The following is a 16,961-nucleotide window of genomic DNA, read 5'->3' as shown; positions in this document are numbered from 1 at the left end:
TCTGTGGGAGGGGGTTATTGGTTTGTTTTATTTGGGGGGGGGGGTTGTTAGGTATTTTGTGATCTTATTTTGTATTTTTACGTTGAAACCCACCCTGTGCTGTTGGGAGTTTAAATGCATCAGCGGAAGTTGAATTGATCACCACAGGAGGAGCAGACTTTAACCTCCTGCAGGAAGCAGAAAAGTCCCACCAGCTTGGACGGCTTTAAAGAGGATGGGACAAATTCATGGAAAAGGCTATATCAATGACTACTAGCCGTCACAGCTATGCTCTGACTCCAGGAAATGTTGCCAACCGTTCAAGCAGTTCTTGCAGCTGCGGTTCCTGCAATGCAGGCAGCTGAACAAGATGATGACCTCTTAGGTCCCTAACCAACTCTACAATTTTATGCTTCTACGCAGCTTTAACAGTGTGGATAGCACCAGCAGAGAATGACAAGCATTATCTCCAAGCTGAGAAACCTTTCTACACCACAAGAGAAGGCCTGGATCAGTTGGCAAACCTTAAGGTAAAGGTAAAGGTACCCCTGACCATTAGGTCCAGTTGTGGCCGAATGGGGTTGCGGCGCTCATCTCGCTTTAATGGCCGAGGGAGCCGGCGTACAGCTTCCGGGTCATGTGGCCAGCATGACTAAGCTGCTTCTGGAGAACCAGAGCAGCATACGGAAATGCCGTTTGCCTTCCCTCCGCAGCAGTACCTATTTATCTTTTTTTTTTTTTTAAAAAATATTTTTATTTTTCCATATAAACACAATACAACAAACATAAACATACAAAAACAAAAACAAAACAAAAAACATGTATCATTTCATATCCTAATTTCATATCCTATCTTCCCCGACTTCCTCATGCTTCCCCTTTCTGTATTCCAAATTCTTATCGATTGTTCAGCAAATCTTCCCTTATTTTAATTTAAATTTAGACTATTCTTCCTTATTTTCCTTGTCTTAACCATTGCTAATAGTAACCATTTACTTTCCAGTCCAACATCATTCTAACTTTCATTAACTTTATGATATTTCTTTAAATAGTCCTTGAATTTTTTCCATTCTTCTTGCGCTGCTTCTCTTCCCTGGTTTCGGATTCTGCTCGTCATTTCTGCCAAGCCCATATAGTCTATCACCTTCATCTGCCATTCTTCCAGTGTGGGTAGTTCTTGCGTCTTCCAGTACTTCGCAATGAGTATTCTAGCTGCTGTTGTAGCATACATAAAGAAAGTTATATCCGTCTTTAACACCCCTTGGCCGACAATACCCAAGAGAAAGGCCTCTGGTTTCTTGGGGAAAGTATATTTAAATACCTTTTTAAGTTCATTATAGATCATTTCCCAGAATGCCTTAATCTTCGGGCAGGTCCACCAAAGATGAAAAAATGTACCTTCAGTTTCTTTACATTTCCAACATTTGTTGTCAGGCACATGGTAAATCTTTGCAAGCTTGACTGGGGTTATGTACCACCTATATATCATTTTCATAATGTTTTCTCTTAAGGCATTACATGCCGTAAATTTTATCCCGGTGGTCCACAACTTTTCCCAATCAGCAAACAAAATATTATGACCAATGTCCTGAGCCCATTTAATCATGACCGATTTAACCGTTTCATCTTGTGTATTCCATTTCAGCAGCAAATTGTACATTTTGGACAAATTCTTAGTACTGGGTTCTAACAGTTCTGTCTCCAATTTTGATTTTTCCACCTGGAAGCCAATTTTACTGTCCAGTTTAAACGCTTCATTAATTTGATGGTAGTGGAACCAATCTCTCACCTTCCCTTTTAATTTCTCAAAACTCTGCAATCTCAATTTGTCCCCTTCCTTTTCCAAAATTTCCCAGTATCTTGGCCACTTGGACTCCATATTTAACTTTTTAACTGCCTTGGCTTCCATTGGCGACAGCCACCTTGGAGTTTTATTTTCCAGCAAGTCTTTATATCTGTCCCAGACATTTAGTAGTGCTTTTCTGACAATATGAAGCAGTACCTATTTATCTACTTGCACTTTGACGTGCTTTTGAACTGCTAGGTTGGCAGGAGCAGGGACTGAGCAATTGGAGCTCACCCCGTCGTGGGGATTCAAACTGCCGACCTTCTGATCAGCAAGTCCTAGGCTCTGTGGTTTAACCCACAGCACCACCTGCGTCCCACACTGAATCCCATTTTCAGGTCAAAAGCTCAGGTCTCCCTGATAACATAAATTAATGAGACATCCCATTTCCAACTCCCCCACAGCATCATTTCAAGCTAAGGAGGCCAGACATCTGGTGAACCCATTCAGCAGGACAGCCTCCATGTGGCTCTGAGCCATCAGGGGACGCTCCAAACACCCACCAGCAGCTATGGCGGCTGCACACAGAGGCTCTTCTTGAGTGCCTCTGTGTTTCATGTGATCTTTGGACCCAGTTCCCTGGCCACCCTTAATGGCAGCATATGGAAGTCTGGCATATACTGAATTTCTTCTCCATCTGTGAATTATTCTCAAGTGCACGAGTGCTGCCAACAGTTCCCTTTTGTTCTTTTGTTCTTTAACAAGTCCAGCGGATGTACAATTGGGGAAATCACTGGTGCAGCTCGGAATTTCCCTTTCTGATTCAGGACTGACGCAGGACTGAGGTCTGGAAGCCAGAGAAGAGGTGGAAGCTGCCTCAGAGGAAAGGCAGAAACGAGCAACAGGGGGCTGTTTTTAGACCTGCATTTAGGCCTCAAGGGTGTGGTGCGGGAAGACAGATTTTTGAGGTACCACAATTTGTCAGGAAATCATTGCCTGTTTCATTCCTTAGATCCTTGGCCTCAAAACCTTCATTCAAATAGTCTCCCCGCCCCCCTGCCACTAGAAAAGAAACGCTGAATGTTTCAGTACGTACCCTAGTCTCTGTTAAAAATTCCACTCAAAATCGCCCCTTAGAGATATATCTAGGGATGCTTAAGGAATCATCTTTATAATCATGATGATCATGACTATTTCAGTTTATTACCTGGGTTATTGACCACTAGGTTCTAATGTTATGAGAGGGGGGGAAAGATTTTCTCTAACCACTTTCTCCGTGCCATGTGTAATTTTATAAACTTCTATCATGTCACTTCTTTTTTGCCTTTCCTCTAAATTAAAAAGTCCCAAACGTGGCAACCTTTCCTCATGGGAGAGTCACTTCATTCCTTTGATGATTCTGGCTGCCTTTTTTCTGAAACCTTCTCCTGCTCTACAATATCCTTTTGGAAGGGAGGCAATCAGAACTGTACATAGTATTCCTAGTGCAGTCACACCATAGATTTCTATAACGGCATAATGATATTGGCAGTTTTATTTTTCAAATCCTGTTCTAACGATCCCTAGTGCAGATCATTTTCAGAGTTGGTGCACACTGGGGTCAGCAGACCCCAATGTTTTCCCAGGACAGACATCGAGCTAACCGGCCTGTAATTTCAAAGGATCCCTCCAGGTTCCTTTTCTAAAAATTGGTGTTACACTGTCTTCTTTCCAGTCCACAAATTCATGGAAGGCTGATCTGAGGGACCAAGTTACATATTTTTGTTAGATGATTAGGAAATTCACGTTTGAGTTCTAGGGTGGATTCCATCCGGACTTTTGTCAGTTTTCATTGTGTCTGTTAGGCCTAGATTCATGCCATCACCGCTATCTGCCTCAGTTCCTCAGAGTCCCTTCCTGCACAAGTTAGTGTTCAGGCACTGGGAATCTGCCCTAGATTTTCCACTATAAAGACGGACGCAAAGAATTCCTTCAATAATTTTTTCCCCAACCTGTGAGAGGGTATAGGCATACTCCACTCCCTTACGTCTTGGCACTCAAAGTGCTAATTTGCCTCCCTCCTTTGGAGCAATATAACCGCCCCCCCAACCCCACAAAAAAATATATATTTGTAGACAGAACAGGCCTAAGACAATTTGCTCCCTGTGGTGGAGCAGGAAATCCTCCACTCACCACTCACCGCCCATCAAATTGCAGTGTCAAAGGCTAGCCAAGTTATTTTGGCACCTGAGGCCTAAAGATAATCCCATCAGCATATCTTCCCCTCCCTGGCAGCAGTAAAAATGCAACACACTTTTATGAAATAATAGCATGTTAAATTTAAAAAAGTAAGCAGCAAGTAGGCTGCCCTTTCATGACACTGGAAATTAGCTGCCTGAGTCAGTCAGCTCAATTTGTCTAATAGTAGGGCCGGCCCTGGAAGGACATGTCTCCCCTCAAGTTTCTGGATAATTGAACAAGAGGCTGAGGCCGTGGTTTTAAGCTTCCACGTACATGTAAGTTTTGGTGGCAATCTATAAAAAAGAGAGGAATGGTCATATTCAAAACAGCTATTGCAGGTTAGGTTTAACCAGCCTTGACTTACCATTTCTGCCCCTGGGCTGTGTACTGAAGGACTTTGTACCCAAACTGGGCTTCCTGTGGGCCACGGAAGATCTGAGGTCTTTTCACATCAATGTTAAATGGAGTTCCAAACCCTTGAATGATTGAGAAAAGGAGAGAGAGAAATTGAGAGCATTTTTACAAATATATATACACATATTACTTACATTACTGTCACCTGATATGTGGTTTTTATTGTGAGATAGAAATCTGTTTAAATAAATAAATGACACATATTAAACATATACAGTAATTAAATAAATGACACCTTTTTTTCCTCGTGATGTTTTTTCTACTGGCAGTGCTGGTTGTATTGATACTGCTTTGAAGTCTGTTTTGATATCTGTTTTTGGTCTGCATTATATTTCATGATTTTGTTCACCGCCCTGAGCACTTTCTGTTGAGAACGGTGTAAATAATAGTGATAATTATTGAGATCTCGTGGATTGCAATACCTCAGGTTTCATAAGAATGAAGGTCACTAGAGATGCTGTAATACAGTATATGATTTTATTTATAGATACGGGCCGAGTATAAAATTGAAAGGCTCACAGCATTAACACGCCCACAGACACTCCAACCGGCCACCATTAGGTTTGGGAGCAGGGGTTCCCCAATGCCATCGCACTGGATTCTCACAGCAAACAAAATCAGGTATTTATGTCTTCCCAGCTCCACCTGCAGATTAGACTAGTCCTCCTTCTTTCACACGCACTTCCACTTTGAGGTGTGCTCAGTACAAACGTCACTATTCCGCACCGGGGTGGGAAATACAGCTTGGATTGAGAAAATCTGGCCAAAATGTATCATGAGCAGAAGGTCACGCAGAGGATGCATAACCCACAAGAACTTTAACGGCAGCAAACTGAACGGAAAAAGATGCTGTGCGGCAGGCTGCAAACAGCACTCCAGAACTAGAACCAAAAAACCCATGGCCTGAGTGAGAGTCGACTCAGGCACTTCCTAGTAAGGTAAGCCAGAAGGGCCAATATACACTATGCTGGCTAGGGAAGGTACATATTGGCTAGCACTCAGGCCGTCACCAATACACAGGAGTGTGGTGATTTGTATTATTTATAAGGTAACCCAAGCATTACTGAACCACTTTTCTATCTGACATCCTCCAAATTGTCTCATGGAAACATTAAAACACACACACACAGGGAGAGAGAGAGAGAGAGAGAGTCAAAATATTACAAAATTACCCCAAGAAACGAGCAATAAAAGTAATAAAATAAACGGCAACAAGACCCATATTCCACAGGCAGAAACAAATGCACTGTAAAAAGACTCTTTACAAAACCCCAAAGAAGAAAGGGTTTCAGTCCTCAGGAAGGGATTTCCAGAGCCAAGGTGCCACCACAGAGAAGCCCCTGCTGCTCATACTCATCAAGCTGACCTGAAATAGGGTGTGAGTTGGAACTTCCTCTGAAGACCTTAATGGCAGTGGAGCCTAGTCCACTGGGACAACTGCGGCACAGCTCTCCCACTAAAAATGTCAAACAGGGTTTGTTTGTTTTTTAAATTCCTCCTCCAGAACTCAAAGCCACAGACTACTTCTTGTCCCACACGTTTTATACTTCCTTGAAGTTACAGAGGCATTTTTGTCCATCTGTTCTCTGGCTAATCAGCTCTCTGCATCACTCAGCCAGTCCTAATCCAGAAATATAGCTAGAGGTCCTTCCTATCCGTCTAAACTGGAAAACCATGTGACTGATCAGACTGCCAGAAAGTCAGCCCTAGTAGAAAAGCTCTTACTCTGTCTGTTGCTATGGGACCTGTTCAACACAGCCACTACAACAGATGTAGGTGTCAGGAGATGCTTCAAAAGCAGCCCTCTGTGCTTGCATTAGCCTATCAGAATCATACACTGCTTCTGAGCATGCTCAGAGCTGTTTCCTTGAAAGCCGCAACCCCACAGTCACCTTGACTGGACTTAACCGTCCAGGGGTCCTTTACCTTTTTTAGAGTTGTTTCCTTGAAAGCCAGAAAAACAACAATCCTATTTTGATGAGCTGGGGGGGTGGGGAGGGTTTAGTTTAGTATTTGTTTTGTGACAGAGAGAGAGAGAACAAGCAAGCAAGCAAGCAATTGTGAGTCTCTTTCTATAGCAAATACCTTTTTTATCATTAAATCACCTGGCGTTATGAACCCTGTACATGAACAGAGATTATTATGCCACATTTTCAGGACTGAGTCAGGAACTGCAAATATGTTCTGCTATGCTCTAATGTGCCCTGGCTCAAAGGAAATAAATCTCCCCCAGCCCCTGGGTTGGAATTCTTTGTTTTTTAATGGTGGAGGGGGGAGAGAAATGTTTTGGATAATCAATAGTTAAATTGATTTTCCCCCAGAGGTTTTTTTTGGGGGGGGTCTGCATGCAACGGGAATAAAATTTTCCTCGCATTTATATCTGTGGGTTTTTTTGGCAAAGGGTGAATACATGGATTCAGAAACTTATGTCATCTGATAAGGCTCAATTTCCAAATAAGAGTTGTGGAGTCAATCTTGTCTGAAAATCATACTTGAGCCCTCGCGCATGGACCCTCTTTCCCTCTCCATAGATGTGCAGAGAATCTGGCGGGTTGTTTTTTCAGAGAGGAGGAGACAGTAGCACGTGTAGAACGGCACACTTTCCTAAATAACTGTTTTACAAAACAAAAAAAAAATTTTCTTTCCAGTAGCACCTTAAAGACCAACTAAGTTAGTTCTTGGTATGAGCTTTCGTGTGCATGCACACTTCGTCAGATACACTGTGTATCTGACGAAGTGTGCATGCACACGAAAGCTCATACCAAGAACTAACTTAGTTGGTCTTTAAGGTGCTACTGGAAAGAATTTTTTTTTTTTTGTTTTGACTATGGCAGACCAACACGGCTACCTATCTGTAACTGGAACTGTTTTACAGTTATGAAAACTGGGATGAAAACGGCCGGGTTAAAAATTGCAGCCCTACCAGGTCAAAATATTTCCAGCAGACACTGCTTGGAATAAGAGAATTGTAGAGTTGGGGGACCCTGAGGATCATCTAGACCAACCCCACCTACAATGCAGGAAGGAAGAGCGACAAGGGATTTGGAGAGTGAAAGAAAAGAGCTATTCTAAATTCACCTATCTCTTGCAGGTAGTGGACCTGGAAGCATCATTTTGGTTACTGTTTGGGGCTGCAGTTTTGAGTGGGGGGTGTGTGTGTTCTTCAATCGCCATCCCTCTCCAAAACTGCACCTCCAAAACTGGATGAACCACTAATTTGGGGGTGGTTTGATACAGCCCTATATGAAAGCAAGCATTATTTCCAGAAAACAGGATCCAAATCATTTTTAGAATATATACCGGTATTTTCCTCTCTTGTGATCAAATTTCAAACTGTAAGCTCCTCACAGGAGGGACCTACCTTATTTTTTGCTTATGATTTGACATATGTGCAGTAATTGTACTAATTATTAAAAAATTAGTCAGTCCATAAACAAGCAACTTTGTGGGCTGAAACTTGTTTCTACATGTTGATCACAGGAACTTGGGCTCATGGCCTCACACCAGTGATTCCCAAGGTGAGTGGTACCATCCCCTGGGAGGCCGTGGGATTATTTAGGGGAGCACAAAGAGAAATCGGGGTGCTGGCAGGGTACCATCAGACTTTGAAAAACTGGTATCACTGGATCTTCAATTTTGTTCAATTATTTAACTAAAATGTTTTAATTGGATTTTGAATAAATGTGCAATTAAAGTGGTACCTCGGGTTAAGAACTTAATTCGTTCTGGGGGTCCATTCTTAACCTGAAACTGTTCTTAACCTGAGTTACCACTTTAGCTAATGGGGCCTCCTGCTGCCGCTGTGCCGCCGCCGTGCGATTTCTGCTCTCATCCTGAAGCAAAGTTCTTAACCCGAGGTATTATTTCTGGGTTAGCGGAGTCTGTAACCTGAAGCGTATGTAACTCGAGGTACCACTGTAATGGCTAATGTTTTGAAGTTGCTGTTGATAGCCTTCTCTTCCATGAATTTGTCCAATCTTCTTTTAAATCTATCCAAGATGGAGCCCATCACCACCCCCTGTGGGAGCAGATTCCATAGTTTAACTGCATGCAGTGGAAGGGCTTCCTTTTATCCGCCTTAATCTTCCAACATTCCACTTAACTGTCAAGTATGGGAGTTCCCTTCACCCTTCAGTAGCTCACAGATAATAATTAACGAGCAGTTGATAGTTTTATAGTCATTTTATTACAGTATCATGTTGCAAGCACAAACAGAAAACCTTCCGCAAGATCAGTTGCCTACTCTGAATCCTCCTTCTGACTTCCGCAGCAAGGAGCACGCCAATGGGAAGTTCCTCCCCTTCTCAGCCTCCTATGTTCTCTGATACGTTTGGACCTCTGAGTCCCTGGGGAGGGGGGTTTCCACACACTCTCAGTTGATGTGTCTCCCAGCTGCCCCCTCCCTTCTGGATCTCTTGTCATTATCTCATAGCTGGGTAACTCCTCCCTAATCTGTTCAGCTTCTGTGTCTATGTATGCCTCTCTCTCTGCTTCTGAAAATGCTGGAGGTAGGTGTGGGTGTGGGTGTGTATTCCCCCTCCTCTTCTGAGAGGAATTGATCTGCCTGCAACTGCATTCCCCAATCTTCAGATCCAGACCATTCCCTGACGTTAACTGAATGTCCACGAGTTTGTGGAACCAAGGGGGTGGTTGCTCAAAACAGTTTGGGAACTACTCTCTCACACAGACCTTCTACCGCCATCTGCCTGCTTGGCATCTCCTAAACCTACGGCCATGTTGTTGGGAATGTATGTGCTGAGGAGGGGTGAGATTTCTTTGCTCAAGAAGAAGAAAAACGATCTAATGCTTGCAGCTGCTAAAACAGCAACCCACCCACCGGAGTCCGCCATGGCACAGCCTTATGAGCCAAAATTCCAGTCCAACTTTCACAAAGTTCCCAACAAATTTCGTCCGTTTCAAGTTACCGGCACAATCCCACATCCGCTCAGCGAACGCACTCTGGAGGGAAGGGAAGGCCAGGAGCAAACGTGAGCCAGTATTTGAAATTTGGACAGAGAGCTTATCTTGGCCCTGCAAAAACATTGTTTACCCTTCTGGCTGGCTCAGAAAGCCTTCTCTGTTCTCCTCTGGCAGGTAGTCATTATAAGAAGGATTAAGCTGTGCCTGAGAATCAGTTTTCAGCCCTGCAGCCCAGGTGCATTTGAGACAATAGTAAAAATGGCAGTGTTCCTGATCTTGTGCAGAGTGCCTCACTTTCCCCCTTGTCTCTAGCCGTGGATCACTCTTTTACAAACATCTGATATCAGGGTAAAGGCAGTGGTTTAATTTCTGAAATGGAGGGAAGACCCCTGAATGATGTCTATCCCGGCCAGTAGGGAGATGTTGGAGGTCAGCAAATCCACCTGCACATCACTATCTGACTTATTATTATTATTTTGTTAAATTGGAAGTATTAATTTATGCTGTTGTAATTTTGTTTGTTTACCTTATGATAGAATGGTTATGTTGTTTATTGGTCCTGTGTATTTGATTTTGTAATTTTTGTATATTGATTTCCTCTGTTTATTTTTATTACTTTGTTCCCAGCTCCAGGATCGAAAACATTCAATAAAGAGTGGGCTATAAATACTGCCAATAAATAAATAAATAAATGACCTGAAGCCTACAGAGCAACCGTACTATCTGATGAATATAATCCTGCTCTCCAATTGCTGCAGTTACTCCGTGGCAAAGGAAATGCACTCTTACACGTTGGAAACCTGGGCTTAGCCAACAATACATACATAGCTGATTGTTGGAGGGCCTTCACACGAATCGTACAAATTGCTTTCCATATGAAAATGAGTATTAATGTCCCTAGCATTCTGCTTGGGGCAAAAGATAACATGGAAGCAGTCGAAATCTATTTGTTGGAAATAAGTGTGCCAATGTTTTGCTTTTGTCAGCAAGGAAGGAAGAAAAACAGAAGCAGGTAGTGTCAAAGTCATCATCGCCAGTATCTGAGGGAACGATTTCCAGAAACAGAGATCAGCAGCAATAGTCCTGCCCTCCCAACGGCAGCTCAGAATCTGGCAAAGCCCCGGAGAAAAGAGCAAAGCGTTTCCTGGCTCGCAAGTGGATGTGTATGGAAAGGGTGTCGCTGTCCGTGCCTCTCGCACAATGGCACCTCTGTCTGTCCCTGCCCCAGATTCCAAATGCCAAACGGAAACAAGCAAAGCAATCATGGACTGGTAGAAGCTGAAATATATATATCTCATATCATAAATTGCGGCTTCTTAGTTATGGAGAATGTGCCCGGCAAACCTCCACTACAAGTTCAAAAGCAAACCTTGCTGTTTGTACCGTGTAGTTTGGCCTTTGCCAGATGTTTTGGACTCTTAACTGCGGCTGATTGGAGTTGTGGTCTGAAATATCTGGAGGGCACCAGGTTGGCTGGTATAGTTCAACTGCTGGTGGTGAGGGGAGGGAATCCAAAAGTCTAGACTAAGGCTCTGCTAACACTGCCCTTTACTGGGAATGTGAGCACAGTCTTAGAGCCTAGACTTTTGCATTCGCTTTGGACACTCACTGCATTCCCACTGCTGTGTTTTTAAAAAACCTGCATTCACACGATGTTATCCAGAATTCAGGGGTGCCCCCTATACTTTGCTGTAATGTTGGATGCATTGTTTCTTACACCGATTTAGCGTTTCCAGACCTCCAGGTCTGAGCTGAACATCTCCAGGTGTGCCTGGCCCCCTGCAGGTGGCAGGTGGAGGTCTCGAGTCTCCAGGTGGGTAAGGGGCATTTAATAAATAGATATATTAAGAAGACCATGCGTGCAGCTTGCAAGGTTCAGCCCAACAGGAGCTGGCTGCAAATTGTAGCATAGACACTCCAGGAGTAGAAGGTCGGTCCTCCTCTGCTCCCTCCCCCGCCGTCCCTATTGACCTATGTCTCCAGGGCCTGCCCTGTGACATCACCAGGTGCTGCCCCTAGATCTCAGGTTTGGGCCCTGAAATCTCAGGGTCTGGGAGGCTCCTAATGTGGAGTCCTGAAGCCATTCCTAATTCATCTCTCTAGGCATAGGGTCTTTGCATAGCTTCAGCGCCGGCCCTACGATTAGGCAGAGTGAGGTATCTGCCTCAGGCAGCAGATGCGGGGCGGAATGGCGGTGAGGTGTGGGAGGGCAGAGCAGTCATAACTTGCTGTCACCACTGATGCTAGTGGTGTGTGTGTGTGTGTGTCTGTGAGAGAGAGAGAGAGAGGGAGAGAGAGAGAGAGAGAGAGAGAGAGAGAGAGAAAGAGAGAGAGAGACTGGGGAAAGGATACTGCTACACTTTTTGTTTTGTTTTGTTATATTGCTGTCTTTTTGCCAATTTAAAATACCTTTGTTTTTTTAAAAAAGAAAAAGGTACCAGGGTCTTTCTCCTCACAAATCCCAAACTTTTGCTCTCCTCCTTGCTTCCCAGAGATCTCACATAAGCAGTCAAAATGGCTTTTTTTCTCCTGTGGTGGGTGTAGCAAAAGCATGTCAAAGGAATCATAGCCCACAAGCATATTTCTGGAAACACCAATTAAAGGGGGCGAATTCAAACCAATCCGTCTTGCCTTTGTCTTGGAATATTGAAAGAATCCTTATGGCTAGAGATGGGACACAACGTCTTTATTGAGTTTGCCTTTAAAGGCAAACTTACCAAATTTACATTTTTGTTAAATAATGCACAAACCGAAACACAGCCGGCCTTCAAAATTCGACTTCTCTGAATTTTGCAATGCAGTTCTCCAACAAAGGAATGTTTGCAAAAAATGCACGTATTAGGTAAAAGTATGTATGCATGAAAATGAACATATTAGTGAAAAAAACGTACAAAAAATGCACCATATTAGGAGAAATTGCTTTCAAAAACATTAAAGTGCATACAAAAATATGTTTATTTGGAGAAATCCACACTCATTCTCACAGCTCTGAATTTTGCAACGCCAAGTAAAGAGCAATGCAAAGTAAAGTGTGCATATAGTACTGAAAATAAGATACTAAAGATTAAACATTATAGAGGGTTACTTTGCAAAAAAAAAAGAGTGTATTAGGTAAAATTGCATACAAATATGCACACTGGGGAAAATTCGCACATAAATTTTCATTAGGACTTGGTGTTTCTTTTTTAGATCACCCTAAACTGACGTGGAAATCTGAAAAACGGAATTTAAGAATGGAAAAAAATTAGAAACCAAAATTTGCAGATTCACCTATCCCTACATTCTTCCAGCAGCTAAGAAGTCCAAGGAACAGTTATAGGCAGTTCAAACACATTACATTGTTGGTGCAACCGCTTTTGGAATACTGGGGACAGTTCTGGTCACCTCTCCTCAAAAAGGATATTGCACAGTTGGAAAAAGTTCAGAAAAGGGGATGGAGCAAATCCCTTTGTGAAGAAAGGTTGAGTTTGGGGGCTTTTAATTTTATTGAGAATGCAAGTATGAGGTGACATAACAGGTGAGTAGAAAATTACACTACGAGTCAAGAACATACAACAAAGCTGGATCTCAGAAGATTTGGGACAAATAAACGAAAGTTCTTCTCCATGCACCACACAGTTAAACTATGGAACTCCCTCCCACATGAGGCAGTGATGACCACCAACTTAGATGGCTTTGGAAGAGGATTGGACTAATTCATGGAGAAGGAGGAGGAGGAGGCTATTAATAGCTATTAGCCAGGATGGCTGGGACATGGGTGGCGCTGTGGATTAAACCGCAGAGCCTAGGACTTGCTGATCAGAAGGTTGGTGGTTCGAATCCCTGTGGCGGGGTGAGCTCCCGTTGCTCGGTCCCTGCTCCTGCCAACCTAGCAGTTCGAAAGCACGTCAAAGTGCAAGTAGATAAATAGGTACTGCTCCAGCGGGAAGGTAAACGGCGTTTCCGTGCGCTGGTTTGCCAGAAACGGATTAGTCCCACATGACCCGGAAGCTGTACGTCGGCTTCCTCGGCCAATAAAGCGAGAGGAGCGCCGCAACCCCAGAGTCGGCCACGACTGGACCTAATGGTCAGGGGTCCCTTTACCTTTACCTTTAGCCAGGACGGCTATGCTCTGCCTCCACGGTCAGAGGCAGTACAGTGGTACCTCAGGTTACAGACGCTTCGGGTTACAGACGCTTCAGGTTACAGACTCCGCTAACCCAGAAATAGTACCTCAGGTTAAGAACTTTGCTTCAGGATGAGAACAGAAATTGTGGTGCGGCGGCAGCGGGAGGCCCCATTAGCTAAAGTGGTGCTTCAGGTTAAGAACAGTTTCAGGTTAAGAACAGACCTCCGGAATGAATTAAGTTCTTAACCCGAGGTACCACTGTACTGCTTCTTGATACCAGTTGCTGGAAACCACAAGAAGGATGGGGAAGGGGTCTTTTGCTCAAATCCTGCTTGTGGGTTTCCAGATGAAGTATCCAGTTGGCCACTGTGGGAACAGGATGCTGGGAGAGATGGGCCATTGGCCTGATCCACCAGGCTCTTCTTAAGCTCTTAATTTCTTTTAGGTTTCACTTTGCCCTCCTCCCCAAGTCTTCATCCCCATCTGAAAAAGAAAATGAGCTTCTGTGTCCTTCTTTCCCCAGAGCTTGTGGGAGGTAGTGACCTAAGAGTTTACTCACTAAGGGCAGCATGCAACTCACTCGTTCCACCAGAACAAGGATTTCCAGTTTCACAATGGAAAGAGTCAATAAAGGTATTGTTGAGCTTTGGTTTTTGAAACTCATTTTTCACAGAGCAAGAGAAAATTGGTAGGTGGGGTGAGTCTTAGAGGATCATGTTAAGTTCTTTTTTATTCTATCCATCAACACACCTAACTCAATACAGTGGTACCTTGGTTCCCAAATGGCTTAGTTGACGAACAAATAGGTTCCCAAACACCGCAAAGCGTAAGAGTTCCGGTGTGCGAATGTTTTTCGGAAGCCGAACATTTGTTTCGGCTGTTGGAATTGTTTCCGGAGCCTTGGTTTGCGAACGTTTTGGAAGTCGAATGGACTTCCAAAATGGATTGGGTTTGAGAACCAAGGCACCACTGTATTTTAATATTTTAATACAGTGGTACCTCGGGTTACATACGCTTCAGGTTACAGACGCTTCAGGTTACAGACTCCGCTAACCCAATAGTACCTCAGGTTAAGAACTTTGCTTCAGGATGAGAACAGAAATCGCGCGGCGGCGGCACGGCGGCAGTGGGAGGCCCCATTGGCTAAAGTGGTGTCTCAGGTTAAGAACAGTTTCAGGTTAAGAACGGACCTCCAGAACGAATTAAGTACATAACCAGAGGTACCACTGTAGCTGTAATCTTGCTTTTTTCTAATGCAACTGATTTCTCTGTTTCTGTGAGCAAATTTCTCTGACGTGGGGGTGTAATTAGCCTTGTCAACATTAGCCTTGAGTCAAGTCCATTGTTCATCCTGCTCTCTATTTAGACTTGAGGCAGGCAAATTTAATTTATTTATTTTCCTACACTTAACCCCCCACCTTTCACGGGAATGCAGGAAGCTGCATAACACTAACTCAGACCTTCGGTCCATCTAGCCCAGTATTGTCAGCACTGGCTGGCAGAAGCTCTCCAGCTCTTCGGGCAGGGCCAGGATTAGCAATACTTAACACTGGCAAAGTACAATATGAGAGAAGAATCCCAGAATCCTTTGCAACGTTTCAAGGACTTGCTGTTTTTCAAAGCCTTAGCATTGTCAATAGATTTGGAGAGGGGGAATGGGGGAGTGGAGAACAAGATGATCTGGTGGAATAAATGGAAACCAAAGCTACCTCTCCCCCCCCCCCCCGGCATGTAGGAAGCTTCAAAAACAAGCCTGCTAAATCACAATGGGTGCTGCAAAAGGAAGGCTCTCAAGAAGCCTGCAATATCCATTCATAAAAATAAAAAAAAAAAATAAGCTGGTTAGCAGCATCTCCAGAGCTGGGAGTGGTCCAGAAATAGTCAACAGAGAGAAAGAATAAGGCGTGGGAGGGAAAGAGGAAAAACAGATTGTAGAGACCAGAGGAGGGTGGGAGACTTGCTTGAATCATGTCCTTGAGATGGAGAATGAGGAGGAAAGGGCTATCGATAGCTATTAGGCACGATGGCTGTGCTCTGCCTCCATCACTGAAGGCAGCAATGCTTCTGAATATCAATTTCTGGAAACCGCAGGAAGAGAGAGGGCTCTTGGGCTTGGGTCCTGATTGCAGATTTCCCATTGGGGCATCTGGTTGGTCACTGGAAGAACAGGATGCCGGACCTTTGGCCTGATCCAGCTGCCTCTCCTTATGTTCTTATGAGTGGCCCTTCCTGCGTCTCACCTGGAACACTTCCTGCAATCAAATCCATACAGAAATAATCCTCCTACACAGAAAACCAGCATATTATGTGGTGGCGGCACTGGGAGTCTAGCCTTGCGATGCTAGCTGTTGAAAAGCTTAATTTCATCCAGTCACATGAGTTCCCACACACCTGTAATCTGAAGTACAATTACAGGTGAAGTACGATTAGGATTATTGGCTGAGGTTGGAAGCTGGGGAAATAGAGGCATGCCCTGCTCTGTGCTGATCCAAAGCAGGAGGGGAATGAGGGGGTGTCTCCTAATAACTCTCAGTACCCTGAACAAACTACACTTCCTAAGGTTCTTGGGGGGAAGCCATAACTGTTTATGTTAAGTTGTGGGTGAGCATATCAGACGACACAGCGATTCTTCAAACAGCTCTTCTTTATTCAGAGGCCAGAACAGAACTGAACTGAAGGGCTCAGTCAGCCTGCTTATATAGAGCTCCAGTACAACGTTACTGTAGCAACTTTCTAAGACTATCCAATCACTGAACGTCACTTTCGATCCTTCATTTGCATAACTATCTACAGTATCCCCCTGCTGGCCCAGGGTGAGAACTTCAGTACATAACAGTTTAAAGTGGCATGATATAGCTTTAAATGTATAGGTTGGGAAGGACTCTTGCCTAATAGCCTGGAGAGCTGCTGCCAGTCAGTGTCAACAATACTGGGCTAGATGGGTCAGTAGTCTGGCTAGGGAAAAGGCAGTATTATATATTCAGCGGTCTGCGTTTGCCTGAGCTTGAGTCTGGACTAAGGATCCTGAGCTCCTGTGTTCTGATTCGATACATGATGTCCAATCACAGAACATTTCAGAATTTGGGCCTCTGCCATTGGTCCTTGAACTCTGAGTCGTGATTGGCAGCTTGGAAGTTTAGACAGCCAATCACGTTGGGAGTGGCCCAGGCTTTCAGAAATGTATATAAACAGTTGCTTTGCCCCTGTTTCCCAGTCATGTAGCTCAATAAAAGGTTCTTGCTGTTATCACTGCGTCTTGCATCATGGGAACGCACCTACACTTCAGGCAGCTTCCTTTGTTCCCATGTAGTACAAAGCAAGTTCTTACTCCCAGTAAGATGTTATGGGTGCCATTAATGGGTGGGAGAGTGGGGAATGAGATGGATCTCACCCCCAGGGACGCAATCCGCCTTCAGAAAGTTCTCCCGAACAAGCCCCTCTGAAATGAACAGAAGTTGTGCAAAATTCTTGATGTGCAATGTATGTAAGCCCCAGGGAAAAAAAGATATGGGGTGATAACTCCTGACCCCAAGG

At 44.1% G+C, this 16,961-nt stretch overlaps 1 protein-coding gene across 1 annotated transcript in view; it reads right to left on the bottom strand.

Annotated features, from left to right (window-relative positions):
• Positions 1-16,961, bottom strand: part of ITGA10 (integrin subunit alpha 10) — a 59,115-nt gene that overhangs the window by 39,317 nt on the left and 2,837 nt on the right. Inside the window, exon 2 of the mRNA XM_083589366.1 lies at positions 4,350-4,461. Coding sequence (XP_083445492.1) covers positions 4,350-4,461 — 112 coding nt within the window. The remainder of the gene's footprint in view (positions 1-4,349; positions 4,462-16,961) is intronic.

This window comes from Podarcis filfolensis (genome assembly GCF_964270895.1).
Source record: "Podarcis filfolensis genome assembly, chromosome: 16".
Lineage (NCBI taxonomy): Eukaryota > Metazoa > Chordata > Lepidosauria > Squamata > Lacertidae > Podarcis > Podarcis filfolensis.
The sequence above is the reverse complement of the archived record's forward strand: the minus strand, read 5'-3'. Positions and strand labels throughout refer to the sequence as shown.